Source organism: Amblyraja radiata, chromosome 16 (genome assembly GCF_010909765.2).
Source record: "Amblyraja radiata isolate CabotCenter1 chromosome 16, sAmbRad1.1.pri, whole genome shotgun sequence".
In the NCBI taxonomy this organism is placed as follows: domain Eukaryota; kingdom Metazoa; phylum Chordata; class Chondrichthyes; order Rajiformes; family Rajidae; genus Amblyraja; species Amblyraja radiata.
The window spans coordinates 21,372,241-21,395,698 of record NC_045971.1 but is presented as its reverse complement, the minus strand read 5'-3'; the positions used below and the strand labels follow the sequence as shown (position 1 = coordinate 21,395,698).

General features: G+C 42.6%; 1 protein-coding gene across 1 annotated transcript; it reads left to right on the top strand.

The window, feature by feature from the left end:
- The first annotated feature begins 958 nt into the window (after positions 1 to 958).
- Positions 959 to 23,104, top strand: tmem101 (transmembrane protein 101). Its single transcript, XM_033035306.1, has 4 exons — positions 959 to 1,116; positions 4,872 to 5,052; positions 16,445 to 16,591; positions 17,293 to 23,104. The coding sequence occupies exons 1-4, from the start codon at positions 986 to 988 to the stop codon at positions 17,599 to 17,601; spliced, it is 768 nt and encodes a 255-aa protein (XP_032891197.1). The 5' UTR covers positions 959 to 985; the 3' UTR covers positions 17,602 to 23,104.
- The last annotated feature ends 354 nt before the right edge of the window (positions 23,105 to 23,458 follow it).

Genomic DNA, 23,458 nt, shown 5'->3' with positions numbered 1-23,458 from the left:
TTTCTATAAGATCCCCTTTCATCCTAAATTCCAGTGAATATAAGCCCCATTCTTTCATCATATGTCAGTCCCACCATCCCGGGAATTAACCTGGTGAACCTACGTTGCACTCGTTCAATGGCACAAATGTTCTTCCTCAAATAAGGAGACCAAAACTGCACACAATACTCCAGGTGCGGTCTCACCTGGGCCCTGTACAACTGCAGTAGGACCTCCTTGCTCCTATACTCTAATCCTCTTGCTATGAAGACCAACATGTCATTTACTTTCTTCACTACTTGCTGTACCTGCATGCTTACTTTCAGTGACTGATGTACAAAGACATCTAGGTCTTGGTGCACCTCCCCTTTTCCTAATCTGACATTATTCAGATAATAATCTGCCTTCTTGTTCTTTCCACCAAAGTGGATAACATCACATTTATCCACATTATACTGCATCTGCCATGCATCTGCACTCTCCTTTCCAAGTCACCATCACAGCATCCTCCTCGCAGCTCACACTGCCACCCAACTTTGTATCATCTATAAATTTGGAGATAGTACAACATTTGTACATAATCCTAGCTCAAACTACTCAATGACTGTGAAGGATCTTTGTGCAAAAAAACACGTAACAGCAAATTATATGGTACTACATTGACACCATTCAAAATAATGTCACTGTTTCTTTGAACCATTTTAACTGCTGCAATATGCTAATGATAATACATGCTTATTCAAATACAAGTTTCGGTGGAATGGAAGTCATAACTCATAAACTGAAACTTTGGAAAACACGGTTCTGACTCTTTAATTTCGTAAAACGTGAAACACAATAGACTAGATTTATTTTTGATGAAACCAAACAAATAAACTAACTAGTTGGGAATTATTTATTGAGCCAGAGGGATGAGCTTGTGTAGAAGGCAGGCGGGCGGCCGGGGGGGGGAACCAGCGCTCGGAGACCGGGTTTCCGGACGGACCCGAGTTGTGGTCGGGCGGCCATGGCGCTGGATGTTCGCAGGCGCTTCTTTAAATTCCTTTTGCGCTGCGGCGCCGCCATCATCACCCGGTTCCCCTTCTGGAACTGCTTCAGCATGTTGATGCTGTTCGCCGAACGAGCTGATCAGCGCAGGTGAGCGGGAGGTGGGGCTCGGGGCAGAGTGTGGAGAGGGGAGGGGAGGGGAGGCGATGATGTGTGGGGGGAAGGTAGGGGTGTGGGAGATGTGGAGAGGGTGGGATGTGAGGAAGAGGTTGCGGGGGGTGGAATGGGATGGGGATGCAGAGAAGGTAGAGGGGTGTGGGAAAGGGGTGAGGGTGTGTGGAGAGGGTGGGGTGTGGGAAAGGGGTGAGGGGGTGGGGTGTGTGGAATGTGGGTGTGGAGAGGGTGGGAAAGGGGAGAGGGTGGGGTGTGGGAAAGGGGTGAGGGGGTGGGGTGTGTGGAATGTGAGGGTGTGTGGAGAGGGTGGGGTGGGGAGGGTGTGTAGAGGGGTGTGGGAAAGGGGTGAGGGTGTGTAGGAGGTGGTGGGAAAGGCGAGCGGTGGTGGTCACCGGGTCCGCTGTGTGGTGTTGTCCCGGGGGCGGGTGTGGCGCGGGTGGGGTGTGGGCGGTGTGTGTCGCTCGGGTGTGCCCGGGCGCTGGGGTGGGTGGTGTGGCGCCGGTGCGGGTGTGGGCCGGGCGTTGGCGGGGCGCCTGTCTAGTGTGGGGCGATGTTTTGGACCTGGCGGGGGGTGTTTGGGTTGCTGGCGGGCTGATGTGACAGGGTGGGAGAGAGGTTGGTGTGGTTGGGAGTGTGGAGGAAGGATGATGTGGTAGAAGAGAGGGAGCAATGACAGTGCTGGGTCTCACATAGAGTGTCATCCAGGTATTTTCGTCACAGGTTATGGAATTCCTACCTATGTTTCCCTGGTCATCCACATCGTCACTTCCTCTCTTCCCCCATCTGACTTATGAAAGTGTTTAATTATGAGACCACATCTATTATCAACGGCAGGACAAATTCACATAATGCATGATACATGGCCTCTTTGGAGTTATCACAAATTAAACACCATTTAATTTTGCATCCTTGAAAATTACAAAGACAAAATGTGCAATTTGGGTTCTGGGGAATATGATCAAAATCAAAATGCACCTGATATTTTGAATGAGGTATTTCATATAATTCTGTGGTTGCATGCTTCTCTGAGCTATAATATGAGATGCAAGACTCTCATATGTGTTGTTCATTTGGTTCTGTTTCTTTGTATGTCTGATTTTATTTGCTACAGCGTTTCCACCTGTGCCTTCAACAGCCAACACTCTAAGCTCCAGGGAAACCTTTTGTTTCCTTACATTTTTTTCCTGTTGAGGCACTTGAAACTATGACCCACATTTTAGTTGCCTGATTTCCTATCTCCTTTGTGTCGTGGCATCCCATCTCCTGGAAAGTGTTGTGGAATATTTTATCATGTTAGACTTTTTATTTAAATATAATTTATTATTTTTGAAAGGAATTGCCATTCATTCAGTTAAGTTTGGGAGGTGGGCAATTGATATGTTGTTCTGTTCCAAGTAAAAATGTCATTGATCGTTGTTGGTACAAATGACAATTAAACACTCCTGACTCTTTATTCTTGAATAACAAGTTGTGCAATGCATTCCACCATTGACTAGTGATTGTATCAGATGTTTATTAGTTACCTCAAATAAAATGTATTTAGTTATAAGGCAACTGTTGTGGGCACATCATTACAATTGTGCAGTACTTTTTATCAGTGCTCTGAATGAAAAAAAAATTTCTGGAACCAAATGTAATTCTGGTGGATCTCAAATATTTTGTGACACTCTGGAAATTGGTCCAGGCATTTTTGTTGTGCTTGAGCAGATCAACTGTTCATTACTGTTTAAAGAACATTTGAATGTCAATTCATGTATTTCAAAAGCACTTTGTTTTAGGGCAGTCTTGGCTCAAATGGGTTTTACTGGACTGCAGAAGTGTGATTATAGGAGGGTCCAACCTGAGCAGGTCACAGCCCATTACTGGGAAAATAATTTGGTAATTTCTATAACCACCCTAACCATTTGCCACCAAATCACATATACGGGGTTGCTTGTCCACCACACCCAGATTCTTTACCCCCACCAGATATGTGGTCCGGAATCACCAAAGCAATATGGCTGACAAGTAACCTAAGACCTGCTCGCCTCTCCTTTCGGAACCTGGTCATGACCTGAGCCTACCTATTACCCTCCATACTTTGTGCGCTCTGCACTGGCGCAGTGGTGCCCTGGTTTGTGACTAAATTTCCTTGAGATTGGCCCAAAGGTCACCGTTCCACTGCACAACATTTGACAGAAGCACCTCTGCAGATGCTGGTGAATTTCTGGGGCATCCTGTTGAAAGTGCATTCAGTGGCCTTCAAGCAAAAGTCAAGCCTGTTAGCTTAAAACAGAATTACATTAAAGTAAACATGCATTGCTGGAGTAACTAAGTGGGACAGGCAGCATCTCCGGAGAGAAGGAATTGGTGACGTTTCAGGTCGAGACCTTTCTTAACCTAAAACGTCACCCATTCCTTCTCTCCAGAGATGCTGCCTGTCCTGCTGAGTTACTTCAGCAGTTTGTATCTATCTTCGGTGTAAATCAGCATCTGCAGTTCCTTCCTACACATGACATTAAAGTAATCTCTGAAATAAAAAAGGTGCAATGTTAAAATGAAATATAGTGACTCATGGACTTTTAGGAAGGGAATTGGCATGGCATTAAAACTCAATAAAATTCATTACACATTGTATTTTTCCTCCACTGTCAATTTTAATTGCATTCTTGCTAGATTGCCAAATATCATCTGTAAATATCGTATTCAAGCAGCCTTTTAAAATCATCTTCCCAAAACATTTATTCTTCATATGTGCGTTAACAGGAGGTGGCATGTTCTTTGTGTCCAAAGGATTTGGAGCTGTGGTAAATGTTCAACAACGCCAGTGATTCATGTTCAGTCTTGAACCCCGTTCTTTGTGTGAAATGCGCATGTTTTTAGTTTATTTTAGAGATACAGGGCGGAAACAGTCCCTTCGGCCCACCGGCTCCGTGCCGACCAGCGATCCCTGCACATTAACAGTATCCTACACACACACTAGACAATTTTTACATTTACCTAGCCAATTAACCTACTAACCTGTACATCTTTGGAGTGTGGGAGAAAACCGAAGATCTCGGAACAATCCCACATAGGTCACGGAGAGAACGTACAAACTCTGTACAGACAGCATCCGCAGTCAGGATCGAACCTGGGTCTCCGGCGCTGCATTCGCTGTAAGGCTGCAACTCTACTGCTGCGCCACCGTGACTGCCCTTCTCCCGATGAGTTTCTCCCCTGAGTTCCCCGGTTTCCAAAGTTGTGTGGATTGGCAGTTTAGTGTCTCAAGGTGTCCCAAAGTATCTGGGAGTTGGAGGGGGAGAAGAGATTAGTGGGAATGGGATTAATCCGTGTCTTGGCACAGACAAGATGGACTGAAATTGTTTCCCATCTTTCAAACACGTTGATTCTTTTTAATAATGTAATTTATTTGGCACAAACGTAGGGCCACAGGGCGATTCCTGTGATACACTGTTCTATGTTATATTTATCTTGCCTTTTTACCAATTTGTTTTACCTCAATCTTGCGTTTCTGCTTAAATTAAAGTTTTTTTGGAAGGCGGCTATGGTTGGTGGATTCTATCCTTATTGTGAGGAAATGATGGATATACATTTTGTGAAATTGTACTTGTAAATATCTTGCTATGATGAATTGTTATCAATGATGTCAAGGCTGGTTTATATTGGCAGCATAAATGCCTGTTCAAATGTACAACTGTATATTTCTCTGGCTGTCCAGTGAAAGTGATTGGCTTTCTGCCTTCTTTTAGGAAGCCGGATATTCCAGTGCCATACCTCTATTTTGATATGGGAGCTGCAGTTATCTGTGCCAGTTTCATGTCCTTCGGTGTGAAGAGGAGATGGTTTGCCTTGGGAGCTGCCCTTCAGTTGGCTATCAGCACATATATATCATACGCTGCAGAACAGGTGCACTACGGGGACTGGCTTAAGGTACGAAAACCACAGTTTGAGCATTCTGCACTATCTCAAACTCCACTGCAAGACTAGCTCCACTATAAATGGAGGTGGCAAGAAGTAATTGCCTCTGCTATAATTTCCATGCATCTGTTTCTATTGTTAATGTGAAGTCTCCTACTCCATGGACACAAAGTGCTGTAGTAACTCAGCGGGTCAGGCAGCATCTCTGCAGCACATGTATAGGTGACGTTTCGGGTCAGTACCCTTCTTCAGACTGGAGTCAATAAGTCTCAAGAAGGGCCTCCAGGGATGGTGCCTGACCCGTTGAGTTACTCCAGCACTGTCCTTTTGTGTAAACTTGCATCTGCAGTTCCTTGTAGGTATGTTACAAAACATACCTTCAGCGGCGCTGCAGTACTGCCACTGGCCGTGTGCGCGACTTTGGCGCCTTTGAGGAGGGGGAGGGATTAAAATGCCGTTTTCTCCTGCCTGTTGGAGTCGATCTTTCTCAGGCTGTTCAGCTGCTGCAGAAAAATCGCTCCGACATCCGTTCTCTGAAGTTTTTGAAAAACATCGCTGGACAATTTAATCGCAGGAGTAAAATAAAAATCTACTTTCAACGCCGACAACGGGACGGACCTCCCGTATGGGACAAAACATAAGATAAGCCGTTTACTTTACATATAAACTTGCTTCTTACTTTAATCCAAATTTAATCGGCAAAAAGGTGATTTAGGCCCCTTACGAACCGGCAGTATTTTTCCTGCCGATATGGGGTTTAAATTCACCGCAAACCGCAACGTTCCAAACGATCGCGTTCCACAAAATCCCACTCGCAAGATGATTTAAATGCCCATTAATTTACGGGAATTAAACACTAAATTCCTTCCATTTGGCCTATAAATTCATGACAACGAGATTTTTAAATCATGTTATATTGTGAATTCTTGTATGAATGTTATTTGGACACTTGGGCTATTTAAAAATGTTAACAATTTCTTAAGAAATGGATAGATGTTTAGATCTAGTAATTGAATTTTGCAATTAGCTACAATTAGGCAACTAACTAATTATATGCTTTAATTTCAGGTCATCCAAGTAAGATTGTTTCATATTTGTTTCAGATTGCTTCAATCTATAATAACTGAAAATTTATTTCAGTTCTCTTAATTTTTAAGAAAGATATGAGCTTTTGACTGTCCTCGAACACAGCTTTTGAGTTAAGTCAATGGAAAAGCAATAGGGAACAAGATGCTAATTTCAGAGTATGAGAATGGCCATAACTTTTTTTAATACTGATGATATGAAAGTGAATTAGGTGTCATATTAAACTTCTTTTTATGCTTTATCTGATGGGATAAATTGCAGACTTGATTTTTTAAATCTCAAAATTTTGTGACATTGCTATTCCTTGTTTCAACATTTCTCCTACTCTTATGTTCAGGTTAACTGTTTACTCAATTACTTGCTCTTTCTGACTATTCAGATGGTGAAATTGAAATAATCCTGAGATTGACTTTATCCTCCACCTTGAAGAGCAATGGTTCTTGGTGATGTATTTTAACAATAGGATAAACATCCATTACGCTATGGTGTGGGGATGCTTCTATTTTAAATTCATTATTTTAATCAATCTAAAAGCAAAAACAGGTGATTAGAACTTTTTCCAAAGTAATTAAAAAGAAATAACTGAAATATCATATTTACATAAGTGTTCAGACCCTTTACTCAGTACTTTGAGGCTCCTTTGGCAGCGATTACATTCTCAAGTCTTGTTGGGTATGACGCTACAAGATTGGCACACCTGTATTGGCACACCTTACCTCGGTAGTCATGAAATGCTTTGAGAGGCTGGTGAAGAAACACATCTGCGCCTTCCTCCCTCGCAACATGGACCCGTTACAGTTCGCATACCGTCCGAACAGATCCACGGACGATGCGGTCTCCCAGGTTTTGCACACCGCTCACTCTCATCTTGACAGCCAGAAGGGGGGCTACGTGAGGATGCTGTTCATAGACTTCAGTTCAGCCTTCAACACGATAGTCCCCACCAGACTGGCCGAGAAGCTACTGGAATTAGGGCTCAACACCCTCCTGTGTGCCTGGGCCCTGGGACTTCTCACCGCCAGGCCCCAGGTAGTCAAGATGGGAGGTAATACATCGAAGTCCCTCACCCTGAGCACAGGATCGCCCCAGGGTTGCGTCCTCAGCCCCCTATTGTACTTCCTGTACACACATGACTGTGTGGCTCGGTTCAGCTCCAACTCAATAATCAAGTTTGCTGATGACACTATGGTGGTGGGCCTGATCTCAGACAACGATGAGAAGGCCTACCGGGAGGAGGTGGCTGATCTAGCATTCTGGTGTCAGGACAACAGCCTCCTCTTGAACATCAAAAAAACTAAGGAGCTGATCGTGGACTTTAGGAGGGCACATCATCCGAGGACGTACACACCATTGAGGATAAACATAGAAAATAGAAACATAGAAAATAGGTGCAGGAGTAGGCCATTCGGCCCTTCGAGCCTGCACCGCCATTTGATATGATCATGGCTGATCATCCAACTCAGTATCCCATCCCTGCCTTCTCTCCATACCCCCTGATCCCTTTAGCCACAAGGGCCACATCTAACTCCCTCTTAAATATAGCCAATGAACTGGCCTTAACTACCTTCTGTGGCAGAGAATTCCACAGATTCACCACTCTGTGTAAAAAATGATTTCCTCATCTCGGTCCTAAAAGTCTTCCCTCTTATCTTTAAACTGTGACCCCTAGTTCTGGACTTCCCCAACATCGGGAATAATCTTCCTGCATCTAGCCTGTCCAACCCCTTAAGAATTTTGTAAGTTTCTATAAGATCCCCCCTCAGTCTTCTGAATTCCAACGTGTACAAGCCGAGTCTATCCAGTCTTTCCTCATATGAAAGTCCTGCCATCCCAGGAATCCTCCTCACAGCTAACACTGCCCCCCAGCTTCGTGTCATCCGCAAACTTGGAGATGTTGCATTCAATTCCCTCGTCCAAATCATTAATATATATTGTAATAGCTGGGGTTCCAGCACTGAGCCTTGCGGTACCCCACCAGTCACTGCCTGCCATTGTGAAAAGGACCCGTTTACTCCTACTCTTTGCTTCCTGTCTGCCAGCCAGTTCTCTATCCACATCAATACTGAACCCCCAATACCGTGTGCTTTAAGTTTGTATACTAATCTCTTATGTGGGACCTTGTCGAAAGCCTTCTGAAAGTCCAGATATAACACATCCACTGGTTCTCCCTTATCCACTCTACTAGTTACATCCTCGAAAAATTCTATAAGATTCGTCAGACATGATTTACCTTTCATAAATCCATGCTGACTTTGTCCAATGAACTCACCACTTTCCAAATGTGCTGCCATCCCATCTTTAATAACTGACTCCAGAATTTTCCCCACCACCGATGTTAGACTAACTGGTCTGTAATTCCCCGTTTTCTCTCTCCCTCCCTTTTTAAAAAGTGGGGTTACATTAGCTACGCTCCAGTCCTCAGGAACTACTCCAGAATCTAAAGAGTTTTGAAAAATTATCACTAATGCATCCACTATTTCTGCGGCTACTTCCTTAAGTACTCTGGGATGCAACTTATCCGGCCCTGGGGATTTATCGGCCTTTAATCCATTCAATTTACCTAACACCACTTCCCGGCTAACCTGGATTTCACTCAGTTCCTCCATCTCATTTAACTCCCGGTCCCTTGCTATTTCCGGCAGATTATTTATGTCTTCCTTAGTGAAGACAGAACCAAAGTAATTATTCAATTGGTCTGCCATGTCCTTGTTCCCCATGATCAATTCGCCTGTTTCTAACTGCAAGGGACCCACATTTGTTTTAACTAATCTTTTCCTCTTGACACATCTATAAAAACTTTTGCAGTCAGTTTTTATGTTCCCTGCCAGTTTTCTTTCATAATCTATTTTTCCTTTCCTAATTAAGCCTTTTGTCCTCCTCTGCTGGACTCTGAATTTCTCCCAGTCCTCTGGTAGGCTGCTTGTTCTGGCTAATTTGTAGGCTTCCTCTTTTGTTTTGATACTATCCCTGATTTCCCTTGTTAACCACAGATGCACTACCTTCCCTGATTTATTCTTTTGCCAAACTGGGATGAACACTTGTTGTAGTTCATCCATGCAGTTTTTAAATGCCTTCCGTTGCATATCCACCGTCAACCCTTTAAGAATCGTTGGCCAGTCTATCTTGGCCAATTCACGTCTCATACCCTCAAAGTCACCTTTATTTAAGTTCAGGACCCTTGTTTCTGAATTAACAATGTCATTCTCCATCCAAATGAAGAACTCAACCATATTATGGTCACTCTTGCCCAAGGGGCCACGCACAACAAGACTGCTAACTAACCCTTCCTCATTACTCAATACCCAGGCTAGAATAGCCTGCTCTCTCGTTGGTTCTTCTACATGTTGGTTTAGAAAACTATCCCGCATACATTCCAAGAAATCCTCTTCCTCAGCACCCCAGCCAATTTGATTCACCCAATCTATATGTAGATTGAAGTCACCCATTATAATGGTTTTACCTTTGTTGCACGCATTTCTAATTTCCTGTTTGATGCCATCCCCAACTCCACTACTACTGTTAGGTGGCCGGTACACCACTCCCACTAGCGTTTTCTGCCCCTTAGAGTTTCGCAGCTCTACCCATATCGATGCCACATCCTCCAAGCTAATGTCCTTCCTTTCTATTGCGTTAATCTCCTCTCTAACCAGCAACGCTACCCCGCCTCCTTTTCCTTTCTGTCTATCCCTCCTGAATATTGAATATCCCTGGATGTTCAGCTCCCAGCCTTGGTCACCCTGGAGCCATGTCTCCGTGATCCCAACTATATCATATTCATTAATAACTATCTGCACATTCAACTCATCCACCTTATTACGAATGCTCCTTGCATTAAGATACAAAGCCTTCAGGCTTGTCTTTACAACACTCTTACCCCTTACGGCAGATTGCACAATGGGCTAAGTGTTCGGCTGGCGACCGGAAGGTAGCCGGTTCGAATCCCGCTTGGAGTGCATACTGTCGTTGTGTCCTTGTGTCCTTGTGCAAGACACTTCACCCACCTTTGCCTGTGTGTGAATGTGTGTGAGTGATTGGTGGTGGTCGGAGGGGCCGTAGGCGCAGATTAGCAGCCACGCTTCCGTCAGTCTGCCCCAGGGCAGCTGTGGCTACAGAAGTAGCTCACCACCACCGAGTGTGACTGAGGAGTGAATGAATAATGCGATGTAAAGCGCCTTGAGTATTCTAGAAAGGCGCTATATAAATCCCATCCATTATTATTATTACAATTATGTTGAAAAGTGGCCCTTTTTGATTTTTGCCCTGGTTTTGTCTGCCTGCCACTTTTACTTTTCACCTTGCTACCTATTGCTTCTACCCTCATTTTACACCCCCCTGCCTCTCTGCTCTTGCACCCATCCCCCTGCCACATTAGTTTAAATCCTCCACGACAGCACTAGCAAACACTCCCCCAAGGACATTGGTTCCATTCCAGCCCAGGTGCAGACCGTCCTGTTTGTACTGGTCCCACCTCCCCCAGAACTGGTTCCAATGCCCTAAAAAATTGAATTCCTCCCCCTTGCACCATTTTTCAAGCCACGTATTCATCTGCAATATCCTCCTATTTCTACTCTGACTGGCCCGTGGTACTGGTAGTAATCCAGAGATTATTACCTTTGAGGTCCTACTTTTAAGTTTATCTCCAAGCTCCCTAAATTCACCTTGTAGGACCTCATCCCTTTTTTTACCTATATCGTTGGTGCCAATATGCACCACGACAACTGGCTGTTCACCCTCCCCCTCCAGAATGTTTTGCAGCCGTTCAGTGACATCCCTGACCCTTGCACCAGGGAGGCAACATACCATCCTGGAGTCTCGTTTGCGGCCGCAGAAACGCATATCTATTCCCCTTACAATTGAATCACCTATTACTATTGCCCTTCCACTCTTTTTCCCCCCCTCCTGTGCCGCAGAGCCACCCATGGTGCCATGAACTTGGCTGCTGATGCCTTCCCCTGATGGGCCATCTCCCCCAACAGTATCCAAAATGGTATACCTGTTTAGGAGGGAGATGACCGCAGGGGACTCCTGCACTACCTGCCTACTGCTTTGCTGTCTATTGGCCACCCGTTCCCTTTCTGTCCTCTTACCTTTTACCTGCGGTGTGACCAACTCGCTGTACGTGCTATTCACGACTTTCTCAGCATCGTGGATGCTCCAGTATGAATCCAGCCGCAGCTCCAATCGTTCAAAGCGGTCTGCCAGGAGCTGCAGCTGGACACACTTCCTGCAAACGTAGTCACCAGGGACACCGACCATATCCCTGATCTCCCACATGTTGCAGGCTGAGCAAACCACGGGGCCAATCTCCACTGACATAGATTACTCCCAAATTAACTCTATATTAAATATTTAAAAAAACTTTATCCTTTAAACTGTACCTTTACTAATAAATACTGTACCCTTAACTCCCAGAATCCTTAACTCCCAGAATCCTTAATTCCCAGAATCCTTAACTCCCAGAACCCTTAACCTGAAAGCAGAAATGTAAACCTGGGGTTGCACCCAATCAGCTGCTTCCTCTGGTCCTCTTCCACCAATCAGAGGCTTCCACCAGACCCCTTCTCTGGAAGTGAGATGGAACGCTGCAGATTTTGGTAACTCCTCCTCGCACCAACGGCTCCCCGGGCCTCTCTGTGGATAGGGTGAGCTGTTTTAAATATCTGGGAGTCCACATCTCTTGAGGATATGACATGGACATCAATATGACATGGACATCAACATGGACATGGACATTTGGGGTGAACTTGGGGTGGGGACTGGACATTGTGCCTTCCCCCACAGTGCTACCCACTGTGGGGGGATGATTTTTTTGTCTAATTGTAGTCCTGTAGGTCTGTGTCCAAGATGGCTGCCGTGAAGAGAGAGTGGATGTTGGCGCGCTTTGGCTGCCGCTGCTCTCTCTTCACACTGTGTTTTTGATTTTCTGTTTTTGGATTGAATTCTGTTTTTAATTTGTGTCTCTGTGATGTCTTTATTACTTGTTATATTCCGATTATATGTTATTCCGATTACTATGTAAGATGTCCTTGAGATGTCTGAAAGGCGCCCATTAAATAAAATTTATTATTATTATTATTATCACACGCCGCAGCACTCGTGAGTAAGGCAATGCAGCGCCTTTACCACCTCAGGCAATTGAGGAAATTCAGAGTGTCTCCGAGGATCCTCCAGTGCTTATACTCAGCGGCTGTGGAAAGCACCTTGTCCGGAAATATTACCATCTGGTTTGGGAATTGCTCTGCCCAGGACATGAAGGCTCTGCAGAGAGTAGTGCGTTCGGTCGAACGCACTATGGGAACTTCACTCGCCCCCCCTGCAGGAACTATACATCAGGAGGTGCAACTCCAGAGCCAATAAAATCATGGGAGACCCCTTCCACCCCTGCAACGGACTGTTCCAGCTGCTACGGTCAGGCAAACGCCTCCGTTGCCATGCTGTGAGAACGGAGAGGTTGAGAAGGAGTTTCTTCCCAGAGGCCATTCGGACTGTAAACTCCTATCTCACCAGGGACTAACTTTACTGAACCTTTTTCCTTCCGCCCACAATATTTAATATGTTAAAGAATATGTGATTCTGTTTGTAATTTGTTTGGTTGTTCGTTTGTTTGTCTTTTTGCACAAAGTCCGCGAGCATTGCCACTTTTCATTTCACTGCACATCTCGTATGTGAATGTGACGAATAAACTTGACTTGACTTGACTTGATTTGGGAAATTTCTCCCATTCTTCTCTGCAGATCCTCTCAAGCTCTCAGGTTGAATGGGGAGTGTCGATGCACAGCTATTTTCAGGCCCCTCCAGAGATGTTCCATCGGGTTCAAGTCCGGGCTCTGGCTGGGCCACACAAGGACATTCACAGACTTGTCACATAGAAACATAGACACATAGAAAATAGGTGCTGGAGTAGGCCATTCAGCCCTTCGAGCCTGCACCACCATTCAATATGCTTATGGCTGATCATCCAACTCAGTAGCCCTCTCTCCATACCCCCTGATCCCTTTAGCCACAAGGGCCACATCTAACTCCCTCTTAAATATAGCCAATGAACTGGCCTCAACTATCTTCTGTGGCAGGGAGTTCCAGAGATTTACCACACTGTGTGAAAAATGTTTTTCTCAACTCGGTCCTAAAGGATTTCCCCTATATCCTTAAACTGTGACCCCTTGTCCTGGACTTCCCCAACATCGGGGAAGACACTCCTGCGTTGTCTTGGCTGTTTGCATAGGGTTGTTGTCCTATTGGAAGGTGAACCTCCGCCCCAGTCTGAGGTCCTGAACGCTCTGGAGCAGGTTTTCAACAAGGATCTCTCTGCACTTTGCTCCGTTCATCTTTTCCTCGATCCTGACTAGTGTCCCAGTTCCTGCCGTTGAAAAACAACCGCACAGCTTGATGCTGCCACCACCATGCTTCCACCTGGTTTCCTCCAGAGGTGATGCATGGCATTCAGGCCAAAGAGTTCAATCTTGATTTCATCAGACTAGAGAATCTTGTTTCTCATGGTTTGAGAGTGCTTTAGGTGCCATCTTGGTCAGGCCTCCCTGACCAAGGCCCTTCTCCCCCGATTGCTCAGTTTGGCTGGGCGGCCAGCTCATTGAAGAGTCCTGGTGGTTTCAAAGTTCTTCCATTTAAGAATGACGGAGGCCTCTGGGCTCTTCGGGACCTGCAATGCTGCAGAAATTGTTTTATACCCTTCCCCAGATCTGTGTCTCGACACAATCCTGTCTCGGAGGTTTACGGACAATTCCTTTGTCTTCATGGTTTGGTTTTTGCTCTGACATGCACTGTCAACTATGGGACCTTATATAGACAGGTGTGTGCCTTTCCAAATCATGTCCAATCAATTTAATTTACCATTGGTGGACTCCAATCAAGTTGTAGAAACATCTCCAGGATAATCAATAGAAACAGGATGAACCTAAGCTCAATTTTGAGTGTCATAGCAAAGCGTCTGAATACTTACGTAAATGTGATATTTCAGTTATTTCTTTTTAATTACTATGTAAAAATTTCTAAACATCTGTTTTTGTTTCTTCATTCTGGGGTATTGTGTGTAGATTGATGATTTAAAAAAAATGTATCCATTTAATCCATCCAACACCAGCCTGTTTGTGATGTAATGGCACTAATATAGACATTATTTTTGGAAAACAAAATAATTTGAGTCTGAATAAGGGTCTAGACCCAAAACGTCACCATTCCTTCTCTCCAGAAACGATGCCTGCCCTGTAGAGTTACTCCAGAACTTTGTGTCTACCTTCCATTTAAACCAGCATCTGCAGTTCTTTCCTATTAATTTTGGTCCAGTTGTGGCCTACATTCTAGTTATTTTAATTTCACGTTTTACTGGTATAGGCAGACACGGAGTAGCTTGAGTTTGGGGAATGGCCTGTATTTGTGTCAGTATTATAAGTGATTTTGTTGAATTTTTATTCTCTTAACAAAATTACTTTGTATTGATATGTATTTCTTTTATTTTCTCTCTTCGCACACGAATCTCGCATCACACATGAAGTTCGGATTGTAATCTATATTAGAGAGGTAAATGTGCTCCAGCTACCCATTTCTATGGTTGATCAGCTAAAATAAGTGAACATGCAAGGGAACTTGCAGGACATCAAACATAGGTTTTGATGAGGCTTTCACTATTGCTCTGTCCACTGCAACAATTTTTCTCCATATGCTGACAAAATACTGGTTTGAGAATGCCCAAATAACTCTCAAAAGGGATTTTGGGATGGCTTGCCCATAAAGACTTTGCCCAAGCAACATTTCTTTTTTAGATTGGTTTTAACAGCATAAATCTCCTTGACTTCACTGCAGGAAATAGTTTAGTTTAGAGATACAGTGCGGAAACAGGCTCTTCGGCCCACCAAGTCCGCGCTGCCCAGCGATCTCCGCACACTAGCACTATCCTACACATGAGGGATAATTTGCAGTTATACCAAGCCAGTTAGCCTACCGGCCTGTACAACTTTGGAACGTGTGAGAAAACTGGAGATCTCGGAAAACCCACACAGGTCATGGGGAGAACGTACAAACTATGTACAGACAGCATCCGAGGTCAGGATTGAACCTGGAACTCTGGCGCTGTAAGGCAGCAACTCTTCCGCCGCGCCACTGTGCCACCCTGAGTAATAGAAGTGTATTTGTTCAGTCTAATGATCAAAAACCTAAAACATTTGATGTAGTAAGTTTCAGTTCAAAGGTATCAAAGGTATTTTATTAGTCACATTCCCAGGTGTAGTGAAGTGAAATGCTTTTTGCCATTTTGCAGCACACAAAAAAAAGAATACAGACATAACACCAATAAGAGTCTTAAACACAAAGAACATCCCCCCACAATGGCTCCCACCATGAGGGAAGGCACAAAGTCCAGTCCCCAACCCCAGTTAACCCATAGTCGGGCCCATTGAGGCCTTCACAGTTGTCTCTATGGAGGCCCGATGTTCCAGGCCGTTCTCGCCGGGTGATGTTGCTCCGGCGTCGGGAGAGTCCTCCCAGCGGCCTGGGAACCCTGGAACGGCTGCTTCCGCACTGGAGGCCGCGGCTTCCGAAGCCAACAAGGCCGCGCCGGTTGGAGCTCCACAACTGGCGATCTCATCTAGAGATCCCAGGCTCCCGGTGTAAAGTTCAGCGCCGCCGCCCGCAGCTGGTCGCTCCACAGTCCCGCAGCTCCGCGATGTTTTCCCCAGCGATCCTCAGCTCACCGGACCTCCAGCGCGGCGACCCGGGCAAGGCATCGCCCGCTCCACGATAGCGCTCCAGCGCTGTGCCGCCGCCGAAGCCGAGGTTCTGGGCGGTCCCCGACAGGAAACGCCGCTCCAGGCCCGCTGGTAGGCCGCGAGGACGGGTCGAAGCTGCAGCCCGGAGAAAAGCTGCCTCTCCGACCAGGTAGGGACCCTGAAAGGTAGTTTCCCCCTTCACCCCCCCCCCCCCCCCCCCCACTCCCCACATAAAAAAGTCTAGACCTCCAAACAAAACACTTAACTAACTAAAATAAAAAATAAAAAGATGAAGAGACAGACAGCTGCTGGCTGGGCAGCCATGCACAGGACAGCGCCCTCTACAGTTGGACCCTTTGTGATGTTTGTGTCTCTGGCATGTTTCAATGTTTGAATCCCAATGGATATTAAAGGGATATCAAAATCCAATTTATGTCTTCCGGGCAGTGATTGAAATCTGGTGAAATGTTATTACTGGGCGATGTCATTATTCAAATATAAAATACTATAAACCTATATAAACAAAATGTGATGAGATTGATGTAGTAAATAAATCCTGTATTGCGGAAGTAAGTAAATGAGCATTTTGAATTCCACAGGTAAGGATGTATTCCAGGACTATAGCTGTAATTGGTGGATTTCTGATATTAGCGAGTGGAGCTGGCGAGATATATCGGCAGAAGCCTCGTACAAGGTCGTTACAGTCCACGGGGCAAGTGTTTCTTGGCATCCACCTTATTTGCGTGGTGAGTAATTGACCTTTTTGACACTACAAATTATAATTTTTATATGAGCAACTTTCATCTATACATGCGAATGTTGTGAATACTGATATTTTATTGCTTTGTGTTTTTGAATAAAAGAAATGTGAGCTAATCCTAACCTAATTCACTGTGGCTTCTAATTCCCCCCCCCCCCCCCCACCCAAAAAAAGCCTTTCAGCAGTGCTGAATTGTATTTCAGTTAGATTTGGACTGAGGTAGTGGAGATTATAGAAGTTAGAAATTAATGGTGACAGAGTGGCACAGCTGATCGAGCTGCTACCTTACAGCACCAGAGACCTTGGTTCAATCCTGACCTACGGTAATATAGGTTCTATCGTGACCTCATGTACTATCTTCATGAAGTTTGCACATTCTCCCTGTGACCGCATGTATTTCTTCCAGGTGCTCCAGTTTCCTCCCACATCCCCAAAACGTATGGGTTTATAGGTTAATTGGCCTTTGTAAAATTGCCCCTAATCTACAGGGAGTCGATGAGAAAGTGGTATAACATAAAACTAGTGTGATTGGGTGATCAATGGTTAGAGTGGAATGAGTGGGCCAAAAGGCCTGCATCCACACACTGTGTCTACAAACTGAACGATTTGTTCATTGGCACAGACAACAGTTATAATAGGTGCCAGTTTAAATCATGATATTCTAATTCTGTTGTATTTAATCTTTAGGCTTACTCCCTGCAGCATAGTAAGGAGGACCGCCTGGCCTATCTGAATCACATCATAGGAGGTGAAATTACACTGCAGTTGATGTTTGTATTTTATGCTGTGCTGGCTTTGTCTTTCCTCTCTGGATACTGTGTACGAACTGCAGCCCAGATGCTTTCTATTCTTATGCCCATTGTAATTCTGTTCATTGATGGAAATGTGAGCTATTGGCACCATTCACGCAGGGTTGAGTTCTGGAATCAAATGAAGCTGCTTGGGCAGAATGTGGGCATTTTTGGTGCTGCCATAATTTTGGCCACAGATTGCTAATGTTATTTTAAAGGTGAAGTTCCTCATTGCATGGCACTAATAAAACCTTGTACTGCTATTTATTTGACATTTAAAAAAATGTATAGGTTCTTAAATATATTTTCAATATAGAAGATATTCTCTCACAATTCTAAAGATAAAGTGAACTGTGTGAGCAATTGCTTAGATCCTGGTGAACATTCAATCTAACCGAGGGACAACATTTTTGCTCCTGGCACTGTATCTCACTTTCCAGGACTGTATTGAGATATTGGGTGCTTGCCTTAGGCAGATGAACATTTGCACCAGCTATATGTATCTGAAATATTGGCTCATTTTGTGTTAATTGATATATTTTCACCAAATTCCATGTGCTGCATCATGAATGATAAATACGGCCTGTAATTTGTTGCAACATGATGTCCTGTGATTTATATTACTTATGATTCCATTGTTCCTTGTGGTATAATACTAAACAGTTCTATTATCGTGTACGAATTGATTTCCTCTCTTAAAAGCATACATTTTTTTTTCCAACCTCCATTTCCTTCGTCTGCTTCCCATGGTTATTTATGCAAGCAAGATGAACAACACCCACACAGCTAGTGTATATTAGTTGTTCTAGTTGGCAGCCTAAACACACTCCTTACTTCTTGAGACCGTGGATCTGTGACAATCCACAGTTGGGGCACCATCACATTAATATTCATTGTGATTGAAATTTCAGTTTTGTTTGCAATGTCAATGATTTTTTTTTCTTTCCTCCAATTTCACTTTGTGCTATAATTCCCTCAGTGCTATAATTTTCAGTAACAGATTCTGCAGGGTTACTCTTCTGGAGTTTCTCCCTTGGCTCTGTAGAAGCTGGATCGGTAAATCAGAAGACGATTAAGCCCAAAAGATATGGTGAATTTTTAGGGGGTAATAATGACCACGGCAGTATAAGTATTGTCTTGAGTCCTGGCATCAATCCTTTGAGTGAAATTATCATTGTTTTAAACACACTGATTTATTTTTTTTCATAAAGTAAATAATTGATCTCGCCTTTTAACCATTTTGTGTTGATTTGTTTCACCTCAATCCTGTGTTTCTGCTGAAAATTTAAAAAATGTTGGTGAGCTGTGGTTGTTGGCGGTCAATCTCTCTGGGTAAATCACGAGCTACGATGAGTCGTTGCTTTTGGATTTATGTTAAGTTATAGTTTTTTTTTTTAAATGCCTTTTTATAATCTAAAAGTTAATGAGGCCCACTGTTTCCAAAGTGTAACGGAGATAGTCAGAACTTTCATGAATTCGTGGGAGTACATCAACTCATCAATAGCTTCAGATTTACTGAGAGCTTTTCTTTTTCCCCTTCATCCAATCCCTATCTACTGAACAAAATTGTACTAAAACTTTACAATCCCTCAAGCTGTTGTGCTCATCCTGCAAACTGAGTTTAAAAAATGAAATCGGGTTTAAAACAAATGAATTGTCTTTGTGAAGAAATGGAGGATCTCTAGTTTCTGTTAATTTTATAAATTGTTCAGCATGTGGACCCTCTCCAAATGATGAAGGCATCGATTGTGATGAAGATATGAATACATATCATGGCCTGTCTAAAACAATAAAGCTATTTTATCCCATTTCTCCATTGTGATCTCACTTAAGTACAAAGGATTTCCTCTTTGTAAGAAAATAGGCTGAAATGCAATTCAATTTTAAATGGACATTTAATTAAAAATACAGAGACACAGCGGGTTCACTATGTTTAATATTTGTAGGCTTTATATCGAATTATCTTTTTTATAATATTTGTGACTACTTATGCAGGAAGAGAAAGAGCTTGAATGAATATTTTACAAAGACAATGAATTCAAAAAAAGACAACTAATTCACAATAAAACATGCTGAATGTTGAAGTGATTTAGGATTGTAAATTGAAGGGGTTGTGAATTGTGGCATCTGAAAACTAGGATTTATATTGTACATGGTAAAACTGCAACTGCCCTAACTGCAACTGATTCTAAAATGTTTGTAAATTTGACTAGATTTCAGTGGGATTTAAAGCCGCGAGTTTCTATAATCTGTACTGAAGAATGTAAAACAAAATCAAATCTATCTTTGTCTATATTGTCATTGTTACTTTCCTTCCATGAAGAGTATGTTTGGATTAAGTGAATGGTGGGAATTTGGATCAGCTGGATCCAGGCCCCTCACTCCTAGTTGTTTCTTGCAGGTTGATCTGTATTGTATAAGGCTTCAGTTGTGTTTGTCTCCGAGCGATTACATTGTGATACTGTATAAGTAACATATTGGGAGTAAAATGTTCATTAAAAATTATATCATATAAATGAACAAATGGCCATCATTGATCCCAGGCAATTGTTTGAATGACATGATCTATAGAAAGGTTTGAATGCTCCTTTGTTTAAAACGTTCATGATGAAGAAAACTAAACTCAGCAAGTCAGTCAACATCTGTGATGGGAATGGACAGAAAACTTTCCGGGTTGGCACTCTTCTCTTGAGAAATTTTTAAATGGAAATCCATTTTCCACAGATAGCTTTTGAACAAATATTCTATTTTCAATATAATCTACATTTGGAAAAATGGGGATTACCAGTCAACTGAAATATGTACCAAGCTGTGATTCGTTCAAGTATTCATTGAAGAGCTTGCAACCATAAATTATTTATTAAAATGAAGTGTAGTTACTTTCTTCGTAGGCAGCATTCAAGGGCAAGGATGATTTGCTTCCTCTGGAGTGAAGAGTAGAAGATGCCTCAGTGTGATTTCTTTCACTGGGGGATGATTGTTGCATATGAGTTACCTTAAGGTCTTGGCAGGGTGATGCCTTGGTCTAAGATGATTAGAGCTGGCCTTGTTCCATAGACTTAACATGAACTTGCATAAGTGCCTGTATCTATATGCTTGTACCTGTATTCACACGCAGGTACATTCCATCAACACATGGGCAAACACTATCACACATGCTCTTATCCACACACTTCCTCACCCCACCACATCTCTCTCCCTCTCCCAGACTCTTGCCTATGTATAGTCAGTGAAATTCAATCTAAATATGTTTACAATGCATAAGTAAGAGCATTAATATAGTTGTAATTCAAATATTTTGTTTCACCATTTAACACTAGGCTGATTGACATTCTCCATGAATTGTTTGTATTTATGTAACTTTTTTCTAAACATATTGGAGATGGAAGTTGCTAATTTCATCAAGTAAAGAAGAGCCTAATGAAATCCAATTCATTGCAAAATCTTTTTACTTATTTATACCACACCAATAAATATAGTTGAGATTTCCTCTATAGAAAACACATATTTTGTAATTACTTGGGCAACATTTCTTCAATTGCATCATCCCTTATTGTTCATATGGAATCCCTTTTGATGTGAGAACTGATGAAAGAAAGGACTACATTAAATACAATTTCAACAAAATACAATTCGTATTTGGAGAACGTTTCAAGCTGAAGGCATACTTTGAGGATTTTTTAAATGAAACGTGTAGTATCTCTGGTGCAGTGAAATGAAACCCAATTTTTCAATACTTTTGCTGGTTATTTGAATAAAGGGAATTAGCAAATGAAACTGTTTTAAGCTTTAGAAACAAACTTGTATTGCAATGAAGTGTCCAAACCGTACTAGGTTGATCTAAGTCAAATGTTGATCTGTCCATTTAATATCTTTGTATTTAAGTCAAAAATACGTACGTTATTATTATAATTAGAAAACTCGGGTCCACCAGATTGATTAAATGATCGTATTCATATGTTCATAGAGTTTTATAATGGGGAAATATTTCTTTTTTAAGGCAAATCTATGTTATTCCCATTGGCTCATATCGCTCCAAACCTTTCCCTGACCACATACCCCATTACCTGTCCAAATGCTGTTTCAACATTGTAATTGCATCTGTCTCAACCACTTTCTCTGGCAGCTCATTCCACAATGCCACCTGTGTGGAGAATCTTGCCCCTCGATTCCCCTTTAAATCTTTCCTTTCCCCTTTGAATCTTCAACATACCCCATGGTCTCTAATCTTGGACTCCCCCTAACCTGGGAAAATACTGTGATTATTTACCCTATCTGTGCCCCGTATAATTTTATACACCTCTTTAAAGTCACCCTTTGCTTCAGGGAAAACAATCCCAGTCTAATCTCTTTATAATCCAAACTCTCTAATTTAGGCAAACTTCCCCTGAATCTTCTGGATCCTCTCGGGTTTAATCAAATCCTTCATATGATGATTCTCTTTGGATAAACAATCTTTTATTAATAACGTACGTGCCAATTGGAACATGAACTAGTAACCGTGAATTATTTACTGTGCGAACTTGTGTAAATTGTTTACGTAACCTTGATGTCAGCGACTTTGACGTCAAAGTGTTTTGTAATTAAATGACAAGAGTACCTTTTTGTCTACTGTCTTTCTATAACCCCAATGATGTATCGTGAACTTTCTACAAATACTTTGACTTTTTTGTGACTCTGTAAGTACAGTGTGATTTTTGGCAATGGAAATCTTTTGATTCGCGTAGATGCTGATGAAATGTGTTACGACATGTTTAAAAAAAAAAAGAGTTCATGTGCACACTGCTAAATCTGATCCTCGGTTATGTTAAATCAATCTGCACTTCCCTCAGTAACTTCTCCAAGAAAAAGGATTGAAAACCAAAATCTGACTTATTTAGTTGTGCTGTAGTTTACAAAAATGCCAGGAGCAGTGATTTTAGTCCTTTATAAGAGCGATGGTCATACAGCACAGAAACAGGCACTTTGGCCCAACTTTTCCATGCTCACCAAGATGCCCCATCTAAGCTAGTTCCAACTGCCTGCATTTGACTCACATACTCTAAACTTTTTCTGCTTCATGTATCTATTCAAATGTATTTTAAATGTTATTGTACCTGCCTCAACCACTTCATCTGCCAGCTTGTTCCATGTACCCTCTGTGTGGGAAAACCTGCTCCTCGGGTTCCTGTCAAATCTCTACTTCACCTTAAACCTATGCCCTCTAGTTATTAAAGACCTGATTCTAGGAAAAAGACATCCAATGATGCCCCACATCATTTTATACCACTGTAAAATCACCCCTGACACCTCGGTCACCTATGCTCCAAGGAATAAATTCCCAACCTGTCCAACCACTCCCAATTACTTAAGTCTTGTAAATATTTTCTACGGCTTAATCCTTCCAATAGCAGAGTGATCAAAACTGAACACAATAATTCAAGATAGGCACAAAATGCTGGGATAATTCACCGGGACAGGCAGCATGTCTGGAGAGAAGGAATTTATTGTTGGTGTGGGCCTATGGCTGGAGAATGGGGGTGTCGGTGGGAACGGCAGCTAGAGTTATGGTGATCTGAGGGGAAGAATAGAATTAGTCCTGATGGTGGTTTGCTGATTGGTGCAGACACAACAGGCTGTTTCCATGCTGTATGATTCCGATGAACAATCTAAGAAAATGCATTGAAATTATATGTTTGCTAAAATGTTAAATATTTTCCAACCGATTTAAAAAAAAAAGGTAGTTAAGATGAGAATTTGAAAAAATTGTTCAGCAGTGATTTCGATTTAAAAACTAATGTAATCGGCTGCTCAGAAAGAGTGCACTTTACTGTTTCTTTGTCGCCAATTGACAATGAATGGCTGAAAAAATAAAGTGAAAAAGCACATGTAAATTTTATAGAAGGTTCAAACCACCTTTTCATTGGGTAACGAGGTATGTACTCCAACCTTTTATTTGGTTCATGTTAAACCCTGAATTAAAGTTTAGAATTTTATCAAATGTTTCTCATGCTCTAGATGAAAATGTGAATTGTATGTAACTTCAGCAATAAATGTAATAAAGTTTCAAACAATATTTTGTG

Excerpts from the sequence above, each read along its gene's own strand:
- tmem101 (XM_033035306.1), top strand. The coding sequence starts at position 986 with ATGGCGCTGGATGTTCGCAGGCGCTTCTTTAAATTCCTTTTGCGCTGC. Across the intron at positions 5,053-16,444 it reads ACTACGGGGACTGGCTTAAG|GTAAGGATGTATTCCAGGAC; the intron begins GTACGAAAACCA and ends TGAATTCCACAG. Across the intron at positions 16,592-17,292 it reads GCATCCACCTTATTTGCGTG|GCTTACTCCCTGCAGCATAG; the intron begins GTGAGTAATTGA and ends TTTAATCTTTAG.